The following is a 23,269-nucleotide window of genomic DNA, read 5'->3' as shown; positions in this document are numbered from 1 at the left end:
TATATATATACATATATATATATATATATATATATATATATATATATATATATATATATATATATATATATATATATAATAAAAACAATGTTCCTGTATGCTCAAAGTCTTCAAAACTCAAGTAAATTGCTGATAAATGTGAATTTAAGGTCAAAATGAATAACTAATTTAGCTCAGATAAGCTTAAAATATGTACAAAGAAAATATCTCTTTATACTTAGTCCAAAAACTGGTATAAACCACTTTTTACAGTTTTAAAAAAATCACCAGACACTGAACAGATTCCAAAAACCGGTATAAACCCCCTTTTGACGGTTTTAAATATAAAGTCGCTGAACTTTACAGTTTTAAATAATACGGGGAGACTGTGATTTATATTTCATAAGCTGAGCCGATTCCAGATGGCCTGGAATATTCCTAAATGTTGTTAGTTGTCGGGTGAATTGGTATTAAGAAGGGCAGACACTGCCATTATTATTATTATTATTATTATTATTATTATTATTATTATTATTATTATTATTATTATTATTAAAAGGTCAAAATTACTAAACGAAATCTCAAGAAGATTCAGACATAAACCAAATTATTCTTAATATAAAAAACCTTTTTGTTATTATTATTATTATTATTATTATTATTATTATTATTATTATTATTATTATTATTATTATTATTATTATTATTATTATTATTATATTATCACAAAAGAAGAAGAAAAATATCAACCAAAATCCCAAGAAGAAGAAGAAGAAGAAAGAACCTTCGACGAAGCCGAACCAAAACAAAGGAGGGTCATCAAGGTCGGCGAATCGACCGTCGTGAACCAAAATTCCCATTTTTAAGTCCTAATTTAAGAGTCCAGGACCCAAACCAGGACTTAAAGGGACTTAGAAATAGGACTTGCGAAAAGTGCAAAGTGACATTGACAGTGAGAGGTGAGATGACATGTATAAGCACGTGATTAATTTGGTCAAGGTTTGTGGTTGAGGTTAAGGGTGAAATATGGCGACCGTTCGATTTATTATTTTAATTATTCAGTGATTTTGTGAATTTCGCGTATTTTTATTGATTAATTTACGGTGCGGGATTATTTATGCTGTTCTACTCGTTCATGGCTAGCTTAGGGTAGTCGTGGGCAGCTCTCTCTCTCTCTCTCTCTCTCTCTCTCTCTCTCTCTCTCTCTCTTTCGAGGTCTCTGTTTATCTCTCTCTCTCTCTCCCTCTCATGGTAGCCTAAGTGTTGTTAAATATACATTTGTTTGCTCTCTCTCTCTCTCTCTCTCTCTCTCTCTCTCTCTCTCTCTCTCTCTCTCTCTCTCTCTCTCTCTCGAGGTCTCTGTTTATCTTCTCTCTCTCTCCCTCTCTATGGTAGCCTAAGTGTTGTTAAATATACATTTGTTTGCTCTCTCTCTCTCTCTCTCTCTCTCTCTCTCTCTCTCTCTCTCTCTCTCTCTCTCTCTCTCTCTCCGGTCAAATGCCGAAGCAGATCAGGCTGCTCTAGTAGCCTAGGTCAGGTTAGGTCAGGTCATGTGACACAAAGTTAATCATGTACCCCTAAATAGGTTAGGTTTTAATTGACGGGAAATCTGCATAGGTCGTCCTTATCTAGGTTAGGTTAAACGGATCTTTCCTAGATGGTGACCCCCAAGGGTTTTCAGGGGTCGTTATCTAGGACTAATATTTGTTGGGGTCATTATCTCTATGATACAGGCAGTCTCCGGTGAACGGAGGTGGTTCTGTTCCTGGCCAAGAGCCGCTGACCGAAAATCGTCGCTGACCGAAAATTGTCGCTAACCGAAAATCGTCGCTAACCGAAAATCGTCACTAACCGAAAAGCATCGCTAACCGAAAATCGTCGCTAACCGAAAATCGTCACTAACCGCAAAAGCATCTAACGAAAAAAATCGCTAACGAAAATCGTCACTAAGCTGAAAAGCATCGCTAACCGAAAATCGTCGCTAACCGAAAATCGTCGCTAACCGAAAATCGTTGCTAACCGAAAATTGTCGCTAACCGAAAATCGTCGCTAACCGAAAATCGTCGCTAACCGAAAATTTTCGCTAACCGAAAATTATCGCTTACCGAAAATCGCCGATAAACCGCTTACCAGCGCCGCTAACTGGATATCGACACCGATAACCGGTTATAGGTGCCAATAAACTGATTACTGATGCCTATAAACCGCTTACCAACGTCAAAAATTTGGTTAACGGCATCGCTAGCCAAGTGCGTTAACATCGAAACGCCACTAACCGATGCTGCCAGTAAGCGGGGACTGCCTGTACTTAGTCTTTTGTTTATGGTTTTACAGTCATCCGGGTTAGAACCCTTGGGGGTGTCACTATCTAGGAAAGATCTGGTTACACATACGGTATTCCTACGCTAAAATACAGTGGCCGATCTCGATAATTTACGCGAACTTCATTTTTCTTTACCCAGTGCTGTTTCAGCATATTTATATTGGTTAATATATTAAATATTTAAGGAGATACATATTGACTGTTTAAGTGTTAGCCAATGCTGTACTGTCATTATTTAAAGCTGATTATCTCGGAATATGTAAATTGTAGGTTAAATAGATGCTCTCTGGAAGTCTAATCATTTCAGATGATTGTATTTTTAGTATAATTTTGAATTGGAATTATCCTACAAGACCTGTACATCAATAAACAAATGGTGCGATGGCTGCTGTACGCAGTCACGATTTAACAGCATCAACCGTTTGCAGTTGCGCTGATTAATTGGAGCGTTGTTGTTACGATTTTTGGATGCTGGGCCATCACAAATGTCACCTGTACTGAGTGGTTGCCCATATACCCTGCATATTCTTGCATTTTAATACATTTTTATCTGTTTATTAATTTATTTTATATTTTTAATTTTTCTTCTCTTACTTCCTTTGGAAGCCTGAATGTCAGTTCAGTGGCCCCTTTTGTGGGGTTGTTCCATATGAATAGGGTTCTTCATCTTCTGAATTATAATAATTATAGTAATTATATACTTTGCTTTATGTTTACGAACCAGTTACATTCAGTATTCATGTATCTTGTCTGGAGAATATATATGGTTCATATTCTAAACATCACTTGTAACTATGCATCATAGCAGTCTTTTATTCAGCTGTCTACAATACTAATTATTTATTCTGTTTCCAGTTATTCTGCCAAATCGGACATGAAGACCACCGGAGACTTCAGAGATCACCTGGTGGACCTCACGGACAGTGGGAATAGGCCCGGAGAGTCGGGCGCGGACAAGCATCCCCAGAGAAAGGTTGGTTGCTACTTTGAGACTTCACTTCGTCAGTCTTCAATTTCTGAAGGCTTAGTACAATTTGTAGCGTCTACTTTTGACGTCGTACCTTTTTGTAGCGTTAATAATTCATCGTGTTGCGTCTGTTGGTTTAAAAAGTAATGAGAGCTTTCGAAATATGTAAATATACAGTAATATAAAAAAAGTGTCTTGGGTTAAATTTGGGTGTATACATTTAAGTAATTCTGATGAATTTAAAATACAGTACTGTATTCAATCTTGCAACAACAAGTCAAGATACAAAGAATTACAGCCATCAGTCTTTTGCTCAGAAACCTCAAGAAACACTGTTGACATTAAGAAAAGCAATTTTTGAAATGAACCTTACCTCTCCATTATAGACTGTATGCCTTTTTGTATATATGTACTTGTTAGTTATCCATTGTTGGGTTACTAAGTAGTCTTGAAGGGTTGGCTGATTGTTACTTTGCCCACCTCCTGTTTCAGTTGTGGGAATCATCTGTATAATGGAGAGTTAAGGTTCATTTAAAAAATATAAATACTTAATTTGAGATTTGCTTTGGAAAAGACTTGCCTCTCCATTATATAAATTGCCCTCCTCACATTCAAATGGACAGAAATAGACTGACTGGCCATAAGTATTTGTATTTATTAGTCCCCTGGTGGGGGACGGGAAAAATAGATGGATGGAAGAATTGATTGATTGACTTATAGATTTTAGGCGTGCATGCCAAGCACTGGGGCAGTTAAGGTCAATCAGTGCTGAAACAGGAATTGACAGTAAAAGGTTTGAAAGGTGTAACGGGAGGAAAACCTCAAAGCAGTTGCACTATGAATCAATTGTTAGGAGAGGGTGGGCAGTAAGATGGAAGAAAGAGAATATGAACGGAGGTACAGTAAAAGAAATGAAAGCAGTTGCAGAAAGGGGCTGAATAGACGCTGCAAAGACCCATAAGTAGATGGATGGAAGAAGGGTATTCATAGAAAATCGAGTGTTCAATTTTTTTGTTTCAATTTGCTGAATTCCCGCTGTGTGGAAGTAAAAGCTATGTAATGGAGAGGTAGGTATTTAAAACATAAATCTTAAATTAAGTATTTATATTTTATAAATTGTAGCCAGAGAAGACAGTCATGGTTTGAGAGAATCAAAATACTGAGGTTTTACAAATTTATTGCCAAAAATATATTAGGCAAATTATAGACAAAAAAAATGTTGTTCTTTTCAAAAAAAATGATTAGAATTTGTTTTCTAAAAGTTTTGCTTTATTGAAAACCTCACGCCATCTTGTCTTAATTTCAGGGCAGCTTTGCCAAAAGTATAAGACAACGACATTAAAATATAACTTTTGTGTCGTAAACCACAAGTGATCATTTATAACCTCTGAAAACTATTCATAAAGATCAGTTATGTTGTTAACTATCTTGGTGGTTCTACAATTGGCTTTTTTCATCAGGCCAAGAGCACTTCTGTATTGTCTACCATTATTCAATTAAAATAAGCCCATTAGGCATTTTGTTCAAGTCGAGAGTACTTCTGTACCTTATTAGATTTGGTAAAAATAGGCCTATGAAATAACTCAGAATATTACTCAGAATATCTATGTCACGTACTGTACCACTTTGAAAAGAGCTTTCTCATAACATTTAATTGAAGACCGTCTCGTTTCAGAACACTCCGGGCAGGATGAAACTCGAGAAGTGGCTGCACTCTTCCATGAAGATCGAGATGACGGATGGCCGAACTCTCGTTGGGTCCTTTGTGTGCACTGACAGGGACAATAACATCATCCTAGGGTCGTGCACGGAGCACCTGAGACCGGATGGTAATGGTGAAAGACTTTCAAAGCTTGCGTACTTTTTTGTTTACGTTTTGAATCATTGTTGTTTAATTATTTTCCTAAGAAGTACAAGCTATTACTTTACACTTAATAAGTATCTACGAAGTTATGATGGTAAACTGGTTATATATTCATCAGATGTAAAAAAGCACTTGTTTATTTATTGCTATCCCAACGTAATCTGTTTTCCCCCATGTTTGGCTGATAACAGTTCGTGAAAGGGAGGTCAAAGAGCTTACCTACCCTGGAAGAAGTTCAGATTTGTTGGTTTTATTTTCTATTTCTTTATGTTTATTTCTTAATCACCATTTTGCATCATCTGAATGCCAGGTATTCTGAAGGACTGTAATTAAGTTGGTCTGTGGTTTGTGTTGTCAGAGACAATAACTTTATATTTTTTGCCTTAATTTTTCCTGAAGAATTGACTTAGCTACGTTTTGGTCATCTAAGGGCTTAAACCTGCCATTTTCCGGGCAGTTGTCTCATGGACTAAATCCCCTTCTATTCCTTGATTAAGGTGTTAACTTGTCTGAGGTCTGCAGCCTGTTAAGGACTTAACCTAACCATAAACCATATTCTTTATTGTCAAGGAGAGATTACAAGAACCATAGATAGGTTCCTTGTTTGGTGTTGCAATCACACGATTATCTGTCATTCTTGCGAGTCGAGGTTTTATGGAGATTCTTGTTGTCTTATTTTGGTCTGTAGAGACTAAAGTTTATTGAGCTCACAGCCCACACTTGGCCCTATATTTCCTTGCCAATACTGTTTAAATTAAGATCAAGTTGACATATGCTTCAGTCTTATAGGTAAACTTGGCCCTCACCGATACCATGGTCTGTAAGGTCAAGTCTTGATAATGTAATCTCTAATAATAAGACTTCTGTAACCTTATCATCGCTCATGCTGGTTTCATCCGTCTGGAATGACTAATTTCAAGGTCAGAAAGCAAGGCTGTGGTGTAGGGCAGGACTGAAAGGGTCATTCTAGAAATTCTTGACATTACCCAGAAAAGATAGTGGTAGTAACAGTTTTGTTTCTGGTGTAACTGGATACCTCATCGCACAACCAGTTAGTAAGGTGAACTATATTGGCAAATGATGCAAGAACTCTCTCTCTCTCTCCCTCCTGCAATGCTTTCTGGGTGAAGCTGAGAACTTTTTGAAATAAGCTTCATATATCCCAAAATGGTCAGAGTTTACTTGGTGTATTACAATTGATGTGTTGGGTGGTTGGCTCGGTTGAATTTAACAGTTTGTGTATAAGAAACCAAATTTTATTATGAATCTTTTTGTAAAATCATAGCGGGTTGTCGGAAACTAACTATAAGAAACTTTTTAGTCAAGAGTCAAATCATTTTTACAGCTCAATTTTCTTCTAACAATGAAAAATTTAATTTAGTTTTGAACAAATTATTAGCGAGTCCATTTTTATATCAGAATTTACAGGAAATGTTAAATAAATAAATGAGCTAAAGTAATAAATATTAGTCTCGTCAGTAAAGAAGCCGAATATCTCGAGAATAATAAAAAATTTCATTACAGAGGATGGAAGGGAAGAAGAACCTAGAGTCCTTGGCCTAGCCATGATCCCTGGCCGACACATAGTATCGATCTGTATTGACGAAGCTTCCCAAGCACCTCAGCCCCCTTCTAGCCTCTACACATAGTCTCTACGACAGAACTCCTCTGGTGACGAGAAAACGGTGGTACTGTTAAGTTTTATTTATTCTTCCAAGCTTTGTAGAAATTTATTAAAGACGGCAGGAAATTTATGAATTTTTCAAGCATTTTTTTGTCCCTTTTTAGTATGTTAACTGTTACAAAAAAGTGCAAATGCTTACAAATACGTATTTGTAATGTGTGCAAGTGATTCTTTGGTAATGTTTCGTTTTTTTCCCAGTACTAAACAGGTGGGGTGGACAACTTGGATTGGAAAATGACTTGTAGTTAATTTCTCATTTGCAGATAAAGCACTTTCGTGCTTACAGACACCTCCCAGGAGTTCAGTGGTCGATTAAAAGAGCTGTGGTTCTTGTTAGGAACAACTGGGTTTGCTCTCAAAGGATATTAAGTGGCAGTGCATATCAGAAGACCAACTAGGACTTGCAGAGTTCAAGTTGGTAATTATATATCTGCTCGCTAACACATTCCTCATGGCTGAGAGGTCGATAGTTGCCTATTAGTAAACTAAATGTACCACAGTTAACCTGTTAAACCCTCAAGATTTGTAGTTTCTAGGACATATGAAAGGTCTTACAGCTGATTTTAAGGTGCTTTGTTTTTTTTTCCTTGGAGGACTTTGCTGCAGAAACCACTTCAGTACATCAGAGAGGCAGCAAGAATACCATCAGTCATTTCAGAAGGCAGCCACCTTCTCCAAAACCATGGACAAAGCAACATGTGATTCAGCTTGGCCCATCAATCCTCAGGGGTGTGCCAAATGACGTTAGATGACTCGAGACTTGCTCAGATTGAGGAATACAGTGTTGTCTTGGTCATCCGGTAGAATCATCATGCAGTTTTACTTCCTCAGCCACGATATTACAGGAGACACTACAGCAGGTATATGATAAATAAAAGCAACAGGGAACACGACGAGGAGCTGTCATAGGTGGAGCTACTAACTTCACATTCTTTGAAACAAGATTACACTTTAGATATCACGGTCACGACTGTAGTAAGGAACCACTAAGGTCACCATGACACAACAATTTGCTGTCTTCCCTCAGCTGTCAGTGTTGGTACTGGCACTAGTGATGACTACATTAAACAAAAAGATGACGACGTTACCTCAGATGACACTGACGTCCAGTTGTTGAATACCTTACCCTTTGGATGGAAGGAGCCGGTGTATCTGATTCAGTATATCTCTTAAACTATTGTCTGCAGTGACAACTGGGGAATCATTGTTCCACTCCAACTTTTGTAACTGACCATGTGCAGCTTGGGGCTGCTTCTGTTTGTTTCAGCACATTTCCTGAGGAAAAGCACCGATGCTTACTTATTACCGTACCCACAGTGCTTGGAGGAAAGGAACTCTACCCCAGGATAATGGGCACCCAGCAAGGATTTGGCCAGTGGTATGATTCTTTTCCTGGGTTCCTTCCTACATCTGCAGGTAGGGGAGAAAAGCATCAGTACTGTCATCTTACCAGGAATGGGAATTTCACAACCAGGAAGATGCTTCTAGGTCCTGTTTCCAACACCTCTGGTACTGAACCAGGCCACATCACATGCGGTGAGATGGAACCTATATCCCAGAGAATCAAGGTGACTTCTTTGGCCATCTTGTCACCTGTAAGGCAGTAGTTGGTAGTAATAATTATGATTACCCAGAACATTGTCTGTACTTAACAACTGCCCGATTTTCAGAAAGCAGTAACTCACAAAATGGGTACAAAACAAAAACCTGGTCACTACAGATATGTACATATTTAACTAAAACCAGTGTGAATTTAGGAAATGGCTTAGCTTGCCACGACCAGTCAAGGAGGCATTTATACAGCAATGGTTTGTATCGGGAAGCTTTACAAACGATAAAATTTTTACTTTATAATACAAGTGAGGTAGTTGGATCATTACTGTACAAAATTTTAGTCTGACAAGCACCTACGAAGGACAGATTCAGAAAGCGTAGCACATTTATACAGTTAATGACCGGTTTAAATAAAATTATATTCTTACAGAACTATACTAAAACATAATAGGTACAGATAGACAGCAAATGCTTTAAGCAAAATCATTATTAAATGAAAACAAAAGCAGAAAGGTTATATATATATATATATATCTCCAATGAACATTCATGAGATACAATAATAAAAAATGAAAATGAAATACACATATATATTTGTACCATGAACAGAGCTTTGCAGTATGAACGCAAATAACATTCTACTTGTTGGGTGAAAGTGGGTAAAAGTTACACTATTCAATCTATAAAAATATGAGAGATTATTGAAGTAAAAGATGATACAGTTTAGAGGGTAGTATTAGCTATACGCTAACAGCTATACGGAGACAACTTCTGAATTGCTTGGAAAGACTAAAACTAGCTACTGAGGTTTTAATATTTGCAGTTGTGGAAGGAAAAGGCCCAGCCATGCAACACTGGATAAACTTAAACTGCTAACTTAAATGGCACTTTAGATATTACAGTATAGCAAAAATTCTTCTGTATGACTTAAACTTCAAAAAAAGACAAAAGGTAGCAAATTTAAGTCTTCAGTGTTCGTGACTGGCCTCTAAAATTAAGGAGTTAACAAGAATATTCTGTAATTTTAAGAATCTTTGGTAAAAAACTATATGAATGAAGCATAATCGATATGACAGTCTGTTCAAGCAAAATATATTACATGGGTCAGATCAGTTAAATTGCACTATTTAGAAGAAAACAATAAATTGTAGCCTAGCATATACAGTAATACAGAGAATTTTCAGACATAAATAGCCTTGCAGGCCATTGATCCTTTGAAAGAAACTTAAAAGTGTTTTTCCAGTCCAGTGGAGTTGCAACAGAGCAAGTAAATATTCCTTGTCACAGTCGAGTCACAATCAGTTAATGGAATAAACAATTTTAGCATCTACACTGAATTACAGTAGCCATAGAATGACCTCTACTTTACAACTGCCATTCAGTTTGTGAAAAATATCCAAATAATTTCTGTCACATACACTGACATTTTTTATATCCACAAACATTAACCTACAAATACCGTTTAACATCAAATTCACCCAACCTCGGAACATATACCGAAGGGGATTTTATAAGCGAGCTGTCATGAGATGGACTCGAAGCACAACTTTCCAGTGAAGCTACGATTCAGCTATCATGAATTTGACATTACTCAACATTTGTAGCTTAAGGTTTTTAATCCAAATAACCGACTTTAAAAAGTGTCCTAGATAAAAATCCTTGATGTAATATAGCTGACACGAATGTGATAGAAGCATAAAGGAAACTGTAGCATCTATTGTATCCACTGAACCATAATTCTGTTAGCAGCAAAAAGCAACTTGGGAAGAAGAGATAAGATTAGTGACAGAATATATGGTAAAGAAAAGATGTTAGGAATTATGGCATAAAATATATAAAATGTACAGAAGATATAAAATTTCCCACTGAAAGAAATAACAGGGTTCTGTAAACATAAAAAATAGGCAGTACACAACTGCTGTCTTTTCTGGGAAAAAAAATTTGTACGCAAGACTGTTGGGACAGCAGCATTTGCTACCCATATAAAAAAAAGAAGACCTACTAGTATAACTTCCTTTTCTAAGTTATTAATTACTTTATAATACTGTTAAAGTTTTTAAACTTCTATGCAAACTTAAAAAATATACAAAATGGCTTTACAGGACACGCAAGATATCCCAAGAACTGCACAGAGTATTCTTTTAAGGCTACGAACAAAAATTGCGTTCATGTCCATTTGGGTTATGTACCCTGTGACTATACCTCGCTAGCAATCAGCTACTGAAAAACGTATCAAATAAAACTCTGATCTTACCCTAATTATTGGCAATTAATATTGTACATTACTGACTAAAAACCTAGAGAGACAGGTATAACAACAGCAATAACTTCTACATCAAAACGATGTTTCAAATATGATTCCTCTCCCGCTAGCGCGATTATTTGTACCTTCGACGTCACGAGGGATTATGGGTGTGCCCTGCCTGGTCTCGAGTATGGACTGCTGTCGACTTTCTGGCGTGCACGAGTGAAGGCCAGTGCAGGTAGTGTTTTTTAAATTACAATCCTGAGCGGAAGTTTTTGAGAGTTCTGCATCCTTGTACTTGTTCTTCTCGTTGGTTTTTACGGGAGATGAAGGGGTGTTTCCATCTAGACAGAAGAGTAAAGAATCGGACAAGCTGGCATTAAGGCCGATTCCAACGGCTGAATCAGCAGACAAGCCGTGTTCAGGCGTAAAACATTGCTGAGATGAAGTGCTGTTGGATGGCTGAGAGTTTCTGACGTCGAAGTCGTCGTCTGAAATGGGTCCGTCTGTTACGTTATCTTCAAGAGGTTTACAACTGCCTCTAACATCACCTTTTGTACTATTTTCTGCAAACTGCACAGATAAGTCAACTGGATTGTCTGTCAGTATGCTACGACTCAAGAGATACTCTCTGAACACGCTGGACAGCGACTCGTTCATTATTTCTCCTTCGTTGCATACAGTGGTGTCTGGACTCTCCTCTCTTTCCTCCTCCGTAGGACAGACTGCGACTGAAGACGAAGAAGTCAGTCTGGTTGCCAGCTGACCCAGTGACGACGTGCTCAGGTGATGGAAGAAACTCCCGAAGAGAGAACCCGTAGAACTCACTGAACTCAGCGTTCTTCGGAGCGAGGAGGACTTCTTCAACTTCCTGGGTTTGGTGTTCTTGTCGCTGCTGTCGACGTCTTTGGTGTCAAGGCCTTCCTTGTCTTCATTTGCATTCAATTTGTGGTAACTTTCGCAGCCATCCTTGCTCACGCCCGAGATGTCTGATGTTGGTGCGGTTTGAGGCTCTGGGGAAAACAGCAAAGCAGAAGGGTTACTAATGACCGGGGAATTCGGACGAGCGTCGCATTCGTCGTCGTCGTCGCTGTGCTTTACGTTTAGTTCCAAAGTTGTGTTGCAACTTGACGAGTCCTTTTCTTCGGGAATGGCTGTGTTCACGAGGTTTGTAGCTGAATTTATGATGATGGGACAGCGGCTTCTTGGCGTCATGATCACCTTCTGGAAAGGGATGAAGATATGAAGTTTATGGTGGCAGAATAATTCGTGCTTAAAAAAGAATATTAATAAGGGAAAGTATCCCTCTGTGTTGGTCTTTTTGAGAAATTTATCTGATTAGTTACACTTACCTTGATTTTATGCTAAAGTTTCGTTACACTTCAACAAGTTACAGTATTAATCAATCGACTCTGCTTGTTTATTATGTAACATATGACCTTTAGATATACTGAATGTTACAAATGTTAACCAAAATCTGTTACAGTTGGATACAGAAATCATAGATTCAGAATGGACGTATAGTGCCTTTTTAAAGGCTCCTAAGTTTTTTTATAGTGCAAAGGGCAATATGGTAAGCAACCTAATGCTGTCATCTTTCTCAGCCTTTACAGAAAAAAGAATAGACTTACCTACCCAAGGATGACAGGATTGTAAGTCTGGAGAACATAAGCTGATTATAGGATGGTTTCACAAGACCACTCGACCAAAATTCAGTTTTCTCAAGCTAATCTCAAGTTAATGTTTCAATTTGAAGAATTTATTTAAAAGTTTATACAACTGATTTACAAGGAAACTACTGAATAAGTTGCAAACGGTGACAATTACAAAATTAAACCAGGAATAACGACTTAATAAGCACCTTACCCACATCGGGAAAGTTACCACTTACTTGTGGGATGCTCGACCTCAACATCGCTTCAGATATGGGAGAGCGAACCTCCATTGCTGAGCCAGCTGGAGTCGAGTGTAAAAAACTGCCTGGGAAACCGTCGTTCTCCTTCATGTCCTCCAGCACGCTGTCAGGAAAGTTGTAGACGTGCGAACTGTCGCATCTCAGGGTGCCGTCAAACGTGGAGTAACTCGGCTCCCTGTTGCGGGACGCTCTCGAACCATCCTGGGAATCCGCGCTCGAATTGAGGGCGAGAGGGGTCAGCGGTAAAGAGGCCAGGCTACAGCTTGACTCGGAGTCTGAATTCGAGCTGGAGCCACTGTTGTGCCTCGCGGGCCGGGCGCCAAGTAACAGGTGCCTCCCTTGGATGTGGTACCCAGACTTCAGATTGCACGCAGGATGTCTTATGGAGGAGCACGTCGACTGGTCGCTGGCTGAGTACGCTGGCGAGGCGTAACTGCTCATCAGCGATGTTATGTCGTCGAGGGATTTCGTCCTGAGCTGATCCCCACTGCTGGTATCCATGTTTCGGTGGAATCTCCGCAACTCGGGCGACCTTTTGGAGGGGCTCTGCAATTATCGGAAGGCGAAGAGATGCTTGAAGTTATCAAAATGCTAAAGATCTAACATATCACGAATATTTTTATGTGGTTTAATAGATTGTTTTAACACGGTTTGTTTTTACTGCATAAAATTCAGATTGTATTTAATAAATAACAGTTACTTAAAAATCAACTGATTAACTGAGCATGTCACAGGTTTGTTGCTGTGTAAAATATAGCGAAGTTGTCCAACACAGATATTATTTTTGAACAAATGAGGGTAACTTTTATACCATTGTAATATTAAGATAAACAGTGCTACAAGGAACACTTCCTTTAAGGAAAAGTTTTTTAGTTTGTATGTATAGAGTAATGGTTTCACAATTAAGTATTTCCATACAGTATCAAAAGCCTTTTGAATTATAAAAAAAAACATAGTTGTGGTTATCTGCATACATTCACAGCCTCTTCTAATATGACTTAAGTCAGGTTTTAAGCAATAAAAGTTTTCAGAAATATATTGTGAAGTTTTATCGTCAAACTAACCACAGGCTTGAGAAACTACTTTCAACAATACAATCGGTCACTTACACTCAACAGGTCTTCGCTGTTCGTTCGTTTGACCCCAACGGTGGTGATCAATGACGAAATGGGAGTAGATTTGGTCTTGGAAGATTTGATTGTTTTGTAGAATAGGTGTTTCTGCAATAAAAGAAAAATTAGTGACTGTAACCAATACAGTATTGCCATTTAAACATTTGTTTCGCAAGCCTACTTAATCTACAGTTACAGAGAGAAAACTGAATCTTACCTACTGTTAAAGTTAACTGATCCCCACACTGAGTTAGACAAAATCCACTCAGCCAATCGAGCTAAAGGTTTCTTGCACGAAACCCAAAACATTCTTACCTGATCTGGAATCCTTCCTGGATCTTACTACACTTTTACTGACTCCAACAGAATCTTCTACTAAAGACGGCTTAAGCGCCTGTACCACAAGAGGCGTTGCTCTGCACCTTCATAAAAAACCAGAAGACAAGCCCCAGCAGGACTACAGTGAGCTTTGTGCGCCCGAGTGCGAGCGAACTTACAAAACGCGCTCTAAGTGAAGGAGAAAGCTTGGGTTCTCTTCTCCAACAAAATACGTCAAGGGTGCCCTTTCCTCAACTAAATGAGGTTTACGTCCTGTTCTGAATTCTCAATACGCTTTTCCTGAGCTGAAAGGGGAGCAGAAGGCGGAGCTAAAGAGGAAGCCTCAGTACCAACTAAAGCATTAGCGAAGGAAAAGCCTAGACTGAGTAAGGATAACTACAGACGAAGGACCTGGAGAAGGGGGAGAAATGACAAGTTGATAACCTAACCTAACTAATTGCTTTCTCACTCTATCCGCTTTCTTCTCTTCCCATACTAACGAACTTAAGCAGAAAGTCCTTTGAAAACATCCCTACTTCCTCGCGTCTATTCTCAAGATCACGCTTTATACCACTGCTGCCAGCATGGTGTATCTCCTGGAAAATCAACATCCTGCTAACACAGTAATCATTCCTACAGAACCTGATGTTCTTAGCCTTGATTCCAGTGGAGCCATCCTACGAAAAATAAATGTACAGTGCCGTGATAGCAGCTGACAGCCATGAAATACCAACAAGCACCTATACACAATTGCAGCAAGAATTCTGGCAAAGGGCTAAAACATTCAAAACATGCCTGGTGGAGAGCAAGTGTACCAAGCAGTCATCCGGGCAGCCATTTCATCTTTTGTTTGAATACCGACTCGCCTATCGGCACGGAGACACAAGCCAACTTTAACAGTAGGTAATATCCATCCCAAATAATGTTCATCTATACCTTTATGGAATTGCCTAAACTCTTCCCCTGAACTTCTTGCTTTTTAGAGGCCGTGCTGTTGTTAAGGTGTGGTGTTCCACACCCACTGGCATGGTTGAACTTCTTGATTAAGCGCCTCTTCTTGGCCGAATCCGGCAGGGACTGTACGTACGCGTAGAGTTCTGCCAAGGCCACTTCGGTGACGTCTTTGTCGTTAGCCTGCGCCGTCAACTCTCGGTCAATGAAGGTGAATATGGTGTTCGTTGGTGCATCCATCAGAGACCTCTGAAAATGGATTAAAATGATCACAATTTTTGTAAATTATATTATGATAAATATAATCCCCCTCTTCACTGATTTAGATGTTTTACTCATATAGTGGTATGACTGCGTAAAATACCTAAGTAACACTGTAGCTTACAAGATTGCACACTTTCAACCAACATTAATGAAAATATAAAGAGCATTACGGAAAATTTTGTAAACGTAGCATACATTATCACACTGATAAAAAACTGTAAACTATATGAAGTACTGTAACACTCGAGAAAAAATTACAAAAAAAGGAAAAGAAAGTTTACTTTCCACAGAACTTACTTTGGACAACTGATGCTTCATTTTTTTCTTGTTGCTCCAGTACTGAAGGACGTCGTACTCCAGCTCCAAGGGGACCTCAGGGGAGAAATACAATGAAGCACATCAATTAAATTCAGAACATAATCATTCCACGTGAACGAACGGTGAAATGTTAAACTGTAATTTGCAAATACCGATTCTTTGACGGAAACCAACATTAATCTCAAAGTCTTCTGATGCAACTCTCACTGTTTTCACTTTAATTTCCTAAGCCTTTCCAGTGCCCTGTTATTACTACTGAGCATTTACCGTATACCGTGACTGTCATGCATGTCTTAACGTAAGTGCAAGACATGTTATGTAACAAGCGCGGGAATCTTCCATTCCATGGACGCGTTCAGTTCGAAGCTACTGCAATAGTACTGCATCATGTTGAGTAATGTCGTCATGTATAAGTGTAACCAATTATTATGTGTGATATCGAATCCGATAAACAGGCTCTGGTTCTGTAATTCGACCTCATATAGCAGGAAACGATTCCTTATTGTGTATTGACCTCCGATGCTCATTTGTTTGCGTTTTATAATAATACGTGCTTTTATACTTTCTATACATTGTCTTACGCTCTGTAAGATGCCTGCGCATTAAAGTACAGCTTGGAGAACATCTTATTTAATCCGACTGCATCAAAAAACAGCGATCGGCAAAGATGACGGAATATGAGAACACACTAACAATCATCTTATCATCTCCCACAGGCAAGAGGAAACAATAAATATGTTATAACATATAACACCCAAAATGTGGATGTTATAACAGTGTAAACATGCACAGTACTTTTTACCAGTTCCTTAATACTTACTTCCATTGACCAAAAAGACAAAAACTCACTTGAAAAGATGTGGAGCATTTTCAATCATGAACGCCACGGCAGTACTTAAAGTCCCTGACAAGTACTGCAGGTCGCTTCCTGTCATCTGTAAATAGCTTTGAGTTAATTACAATTGTTTTCAATAGTCCTTTATGTTAAAAAACCAGTGTTTCAAACTGGTCATGCAATAGACTATATGCTATACTGAAACCTCTATATATATGTATAATTTTTTTTTCATTTTTAGACATGAAAATTACACAATACACTTAAAATAAAGTAGTCTATTTTACTGATAGACATCATACGAAAAGGATTTGCAATTTTATAGCCTTTTACAATAACTATCTCGCTCAGCAATAGACAGTTACATACTCTGCATCATTTACAATTTCATTCACAAACATCAGGATGCAATTAGTATAGTTACCCAAGCACTTTCTATAAATTCCCTCACATGACAAAATTTACCAATGTGATATAAAATAATCCTGGATTAAATCCCATGCCAAAATAATATCCGTCAATCCTGTACACTGTGAAGCTTTTAAAATGAAACAGAATATAAAATTTAGGCCACAGGCCAAGTGCTGGGCCCTATGAGGTCATCCAGTGCTGAGGGGAAAACTGAGATTAAAAAGGTTTGAAAGGTGTAACAGGAGGAAAACCTCGCATTTGCACTTTAAAACAAGTGTTAGGAGAAGGAAAGTGAGGTGGAAGAATGGTAATATGAATGGAGGTACAGCAAAGGGAATGAAAAGGGTTACAGCCCCCCCCTAAGGGGACATATTTTAAAAGCCCCATTCCAAGAACATAATACCTTTCTGGGGCACAGGATGTGTGGAGCAAACATCGTCCCCAGATTCATGGCGGACATCAGATTCTGCTTCTGGTGGGCTGCGACGCGGTGGAGTAAAATGAGCAGGTCTTGCAACAGCTGGTAATTCTCCGGCGGCAGCAGCAGAAACAGCAGCCTCAGGGCTTTTATCTGGCGGTGTGCACGACTTCTTTCTGTTCCCGGCACATGTGGTCCTGCAGCATTTCTGAAAATAGGAAAATGGTTACATAATGTAACGCAACCAGTTGTTTACCTAATACACTTTCAACAAGAGAGGGTATTTATTTCAACGACTTTCACCGTGAGTTGTTCATGTGACAATTATCTCGACCAGTGTTTTATTTAACTGGTATTTATGAAGACTAGGCATTAAATTTAACGACTTCTATCATTAAATTGAAATGGCAGTAAGAGAAAAAGTGTAGCAACAGCCTGGATAAAGTAAAAGAATATTATTGCCTTTCTGGTAAACATGAGAAAAAGGAGAGAAGCAATTACGGAAGTACTGAACATTACTAAGGCTTAGATGATTACTGATAAAACCAGAAATTGGGACAAGATGCAAATTCAGCGAAGAGTGGACAAGACAGGTGAGGGTGGGGAAACTAATCGCACATGTAACCTCACAGAAGAAAAACCCCTGACGTAAAGAAAATGATGGTGTCGATGACTGTAACCTGTTAACAGCTAACTACTCTTATAATACGCTAAGAAGTTTTCAGAGGAAACTCACCAGCAATTTTGCAATGGATGGAATAATGCGCTTCCGTCAACAGTGGTTCAGGCAAGTCGGCAAGGAAGGATTTGAGAACGGAAGCGCAGTCGTGGGCGGAATGAGAACCACTGTCTAAGTTCAAATCTCCCCCGGAGTTGAGGAGGTTTTTCAGCTCCTGCTGACGAGTGAGGCTTCCGCTCTTTCGAAACAGTCCTTCTTGGGATATATCTGGAATATAATTGTAGTCACAGACGAATGTTCGTTGAAATTGAGCAACGCTGCTCAAGATTATTAAAAAGAATGAATTTCCAATGCATTGATTTACAGATACAAATATGGGGTATTTCAGTACTAATATCTCATAAAAATCAGATGGGAACTAAGCATTCGTCTATAACATAAGAAACAAGTTAGTCTATCACTGCTGCTGAGGTCTAACCATAGTTTCTTGACAATAAGAATGCCAGTCACAACTTAACGGAGAGCAAAAGCTAGTATAAAATATGTTAGTATAAAAAAGACTTACCTTTAAACCATGCCAGATTTCTATCAAGAGAAGAATTTATCATCGTAACTACACAGGAATACTGATTTGCTTAACATATAATCTCAAACACTATTTTAGTTGACATTTTATTGAACTCTTCTAAACATTCAGAAGGCAAATATATTGACACATTTTGGCCTTTATATAGTGTATTCCAGTATCAAAGATTTCAACTACTTCAAAAACTGTAGCATTTCAAGAAACTTAAATTGTTTCAAAGCCATAGACAAATATCTGTTTCTCATAGAGGTTACAATCTGTAGTTACAAGTAACCTTCAAATCCCTTAGGTTTGACAATGCAGAGCAATATTTTCTAACTTAATAATGGACAAAAAGACTTGTAATTATTATCTGGCTTAATATACTTTCATAGAAATAAGGATTATTAACTGGACTTACTGTATTCCTTGTTAAGAAAATGTATGAGCTGAAACGCTTGACATACGCCCTCTTGTGTGAGTGGGGCGCCTTCCATCACGCCCTTTGTGGAAACTGTCGTTCGTCCTAACCGACGAATGAGGGGAGTAAGCTGCCACTTTCGGTTAGTGGACTGCTTGAATAGTCGACCATCACACCTAAAAGTAATTTAAAGATAATCATGAAATATTCTATGACAAATCTGAAAAACAAATACTTTCTCAGCTGACACAGACATACAGTATGCACAGCCGATCTCAATTACCTTTCTCGCTGATAAAATGACCAGTCTATATTAAACTTTACCAAAGCATAACCTTAAACTATTTATGGAGGAACCACTATGGCCTGCATTTATAAATCTAGAAATTGAACTCAAAGGTTCAGTTCAGGTTTATTTAGGTACAAGACATAAGTAATCATAGGTACAGGACTAGATTAAAATACTCAAATTAGCTCAAATAATCCATATTGGTTGTGTCACGATAGGCACAATGCTCTAAAAATACAGAACTGGAAAAGAAAAAATTCAATTGTTTCAACATCTGCCGACATTATAATGATAATTCAGAAGTGCTCTACTAATTAACAGAAATTTAGTGACAAGCAATTACAAGGGTACTTATTCCCCGTAGAAATTTGAACGAGTCCGTAAAAAATACCCACTCGTCTACAGGAAGGTCTGTAGCGAAGGAGAGGTGCATCTTGACCAGAGCCTGGTACTGCGTCGGGTCTTCGTAACGCAGCTGCCACAGCTGTTTCTGGATGTTGCCCTCCCATGGCTGGCTCTGCGGATTGGTTGTGTTCATCCTGGAAAGCAAAATGTTTTTACCGAGTTATTTGATTTATTTTCCTAACTGTATTCATTTTGTTATATTGGCTGGTCTTTAACATACTCTATTTTTCAAATAATTTGTACTGTATAAGCTCAGTCTTTAAAACTAAAGCATATCCTCTCAATTTGCAACTGTTCTAAGAGTGAAAAAATAACAAAACTTTAACCAACTAATGTGCTTTTGCACACTGAAGTACACGGGTTGTCAAGAGATGTCATCTTACAGAGACATGTTAACCTGTAAGACACTGTACAGATTCTTACGGACATGGAACAATCACTGTTAGGCTTGCTTGAATCTTCATTAGCTTGTAAATGGTGATTTCAAATATTTTTCACAATTAAGTCAGTGAGTGGGGGGAAAAGGATGAATAAATTTCAGACTGTGACCTGGACATATACATGAATCAGCTCCAAACTCCTGTCAGGGACCTGGAGAAAATGCACAAGACTCCATTAACGATTACCGAGTGATTTTAACACCATACTGCTTACGACTGTGGCTTGTTTTATCTACACGAACGCCGTTTCGAGCTAAAAGTGCTCGAGCCTTGCAGCCGTAATGGCATATCAGCGGGGTACTCCTTAATTATGCCCAGCACTGCCGTTATTACCTACAGTACATTTTATACATATTTTTCTCATCTATAAGCTATGGGTTAAATGGTTTATGCTAATCGGCCCACACTGGGCCCTAGCCTTGGCTAGGCTAGTCTATGACCTGTCCTAATTTGGCTACTGCACAAAAAAAGGAAAAAATTAACAATTTCATAAATTAAGGTCAAATACACAAAGGCAGCGTAGGATAAATGACCTTAACCTTGAACTCGGACTCGACCCTGACCTAGCCTAGCATAGGTTAGCCTAACCTACATATCTTAACCAAATTTAAGTATATAAAGCATATTTTACAAGTGAATTTTAGCATAAACGTTAAGTATACATTAATTATACATAATTATTATAAATGAATCAACAATTTACTGTAAATGATTAAAATAATCATAAAATAAAATAACTTTACGGGACATGAGGGACGACCCTGAGGGACAACACTGACCTTGGTCGGTATTTCCTGACGTTATTTCTGCCTTATTTCCTCCAGTAATTCCTCGCAATTATCAATAATCCCTTATCTTTCATCTCCCGTCGATTATCTGCGATTATCCGCGCCTCAAACAGCCGCCATCACGAATAATTCGGACAAATTAAAGCGCCTCCCCGACGAAGTCGCCATTCGAATGCATCGCCTTAATTGACAGCAGGGCGCTGATTGGTCGAGAGGCGTAAACATGCCAGCCGCATCGACCAATCAGCGGCCGACTTTTGGAATGTCGTCTAAAGGAACGTTTGGTTGAAATTTTAATTAGTGTTTTTTTTTAATTTGGTTGTTTTGTGACTTTATAGTTTGTTTAAAAGATATTAATTTTTTAATATAAAAATTATATTACAAATTATATCTATTTTGGTAATAACAACGTTTTTATACAATAATTATCATAAATAAAATGCTTAGAATAACTTTAAACGCAACCTGGGTTACGCAACGCGTTCCAATATTAATCAATTGCAACCTAATGACGACGATTGGTCGAGAGGCGTAAATATCCCGAGGCAACGGCCAATCAGCGGCCGAGTTTTGGAATGTTGTCTAAGAAGAGTTTAGTGTGAATTATTTTAAACTCAGTCTACATTTTGGCGATTTTTTTGACGTTATATTTCATTTTATGAACGTAAATTTATTTAATTATAAGATATGATATAAAATATTATATTATTTTCCTTAATTTATGTTATATAAGCGGTTTTATATGATAATAATTATAAATGATTAACATTAGCTTAACCCTGAACGCAACCACGGTTACCTGGCGTATAGCGTCAAATGAATCACAACTTAATAATGGCTATATTTTACAACACAATCTTAAAAGTTACTTTTTAAAATTGTAAAAAATAAGCTAGAATACACATAATATTACAATATAAGTACAATAAAGGGCTGTAATATAATTAACCTTAAACATGTATAAATGTTTTTCCTCAAAATAACGTCTCTGTTTATTCAAATACGTTGAAAAAGAGAATAAAAAATATAAAATATCAAATAAAATACTGGCCATATATTTTTGTTTACCTTAGGGCAAATACTCATTGCCTCTCTATTTTCATAATAAATTCCTTTATAATAAATAATATCACAATCTTCTTTAAAAAGACATGTAGTAATAAAGGAAACGTTGATTTATTTAATATTTATACAAAACATCTCGTAAAAATTTCACAGGTGTTACAAGGGATGTTAACGTTTACCCAATTTTTTTGTGGGGGGGGGGATGGCTAAATCGCTGGACCGGTAAGGACCCCCAAGCTAAGCCTGAGGCTGGTATGCAACGTGTTGTTGTTTTTTGTTGACCTTTGGTTTTGTAACGGATTCTGTTGTTTTGAAACAGTTCAAGACAACTGTTGGACAGTGACATTATTATTATTATTATTATTATTATTATTATTATTATTATTATTATTATTTTAAATCTTCTTCTGAAAATCCTTATAGACAGAGTCAACAGACTATATTTCTCCAAAGAGAGAGAGAGAGAGAGAGAGAGAGAGAGAGAATTGAAAAGAAATGGTGACAAATAAATAAAATAAAACTGATACTCCTGAAATTGAAACATGAAATCTCTTTCTCTGTGAAGTTATACGTTTTTTGGGATGAGGTAGCAAGACTCTCTCTCTCTCTCTCTCTCTCTCGTGCCATCACCCTAGTTGTTTTTCTTATTATTTTTTCAAACCCACAGCTGCTCCTTACCTGAACAGGTAAAGGTTAATTTATTCCAGTGGAGCACAGGTACGTCTGTATAATCGAGTACAAGAGAGAGTGAATAAATAAATAAATAAATAAATAAATAATCACATCTAAAGCTTCCACTCTTTTTAAATAGCCCGTCTTTCTCTCATGCTCTCCACATGACCGAAACACCTGAAGATAAAAACTTCACTTCCATAATGGTGACTTGGCTCAACAATTCCTTTTTATGTGAGTATATATATATATATATATATATATATATATATATATATATATATATATATATATATATATATATATATAGAGAGAGAGAGAGAGAGAGAGAGAGAGAGAATGTATGAACGTGTACGGAGGTGTCACATTGTATCTCTCCTAGAGATTAAGACTTGCCACAAGACACGTACGAGACAAGATTAAGAAAAACAGTTCTGTACCGACCTTGTCTGATGCAAAGATGCGGCGTTGCCAAGTCACCCTTTTTTTATTCTCTTTTATTTTTCAAGACACTCCAAAGCGCCACCTGCACAATAAATCGTTTTAGTGAGATTAATGTTTAGAATTCTCTCTCTCTCTCTCTCTTTCTATTTTTCCTTAATTTGAATTGTGTGGTTTCTGTTAGGTTTCTCTCTCTCTCTCTCTCTCTCTTTTTCTCATTCCTTGAATTACGCTAAATCTTTCTCTCTCTCTCTCTCTCTCTTTTTTCATTCCTTGGATTCTGCTAAATATCTCTTTCTCTCTTTGTCTATTGTTGTCATTTCTTGGATGCTACTGAATCTTTCTC

The 23,269-nt window shown here is 37.7% G+C and overlaps 2 protein-coding genes across 5 annotated transcripts; one reads left to right on the top strand and one right to left on the bottom strand.

Annotated features, from left to right (window-relative positions):
• Positions 1–749: 749 nt before the first annotated feature.
• Positions 750–6,891, top strand: Sbat (LSMD1 domain-containing protein Sbat). 4 transcript variants are annotated; one of them, XM_067133459.1, is made up of 4 exons: positions 750–938; positions 3,158–3,275; positions 4,930–5,098; positions 6,658–6,891. In XM_067133459.1, exons 2-4 carry the CDS (start codon positions 3,177–3,179, stop codon positions 6,780–6,782), a joined length of 393 nt encoding a protein of 130 aa, XP_066989560.1. In that variant the 5' UTR covers positions 750–938; positions 3,158–3,176; the 3' UTR covers positions 6,783–6,891. The 4 variants fall into 4 exon arrangements, with proteins under 4 accessions (XP_066989560.1, XP_066989563.1, XP_066989561.1 ...); XM_067133462.1 differs by having other exon boundaries at positions 760–938; positions 4,945–5,098; XM_067133460.1 differs by having other exon boundaries at positions 760–938; positions 4,945–5,104.
• A 1,949-nt stretch (positions 6,892–8,840) lies between these two features.
• RhoGAP54D (Rho GTPase activating protein at 54D) lies at positions 8,841–20,874 on the bottom strand. Its single transcript, XM_067133465.1, is given in 12 exon segments — positions 8,841–11,840; positions 12,508–13,077; positions 13,641–13,751; positions 14,898–15,161; positions 15,474–15,548; positions 16,340–16,429; positions 17,144–17,319; positions 17,322–17,366; positions 17,895–18,104; positions 18,824–18,999; positions 19,508–19,651; positions 20,737–20,874. Coding segments are annotated over 11 exon segments (2,994 nt in total). The 5' UTR covers position 19,651; positions 20,737–20,874; the 3' UTR covers positions 8,841–10,706.
• Positions 20,875–23,269: the final 2,395 nt, after the last annotated feature.

Source organism: Macrobrachium rosenbergii, chromosome 33 (assembly GCF_040412425.1).
Source record: "Macrobrachium rosenbergii isolate ZJJX-2024 chromosome 33, ASM4041242v1, whole genome shotgun sequence".
In the NCBI taxonomy this organism is placed as follows: domain Eukaryota; kingdom Metazoa; phylum Arthropoda; class Malacostraca; order Decapoda; family Palaemonidae; genus Macrobrachium; species Macrobrachium rosenbergii.
The sequence above is the reverse complement of the archived record's forward strand: the minus strand, read 5'-3'. Positions and strand labels throughout refer to the sequence as shown.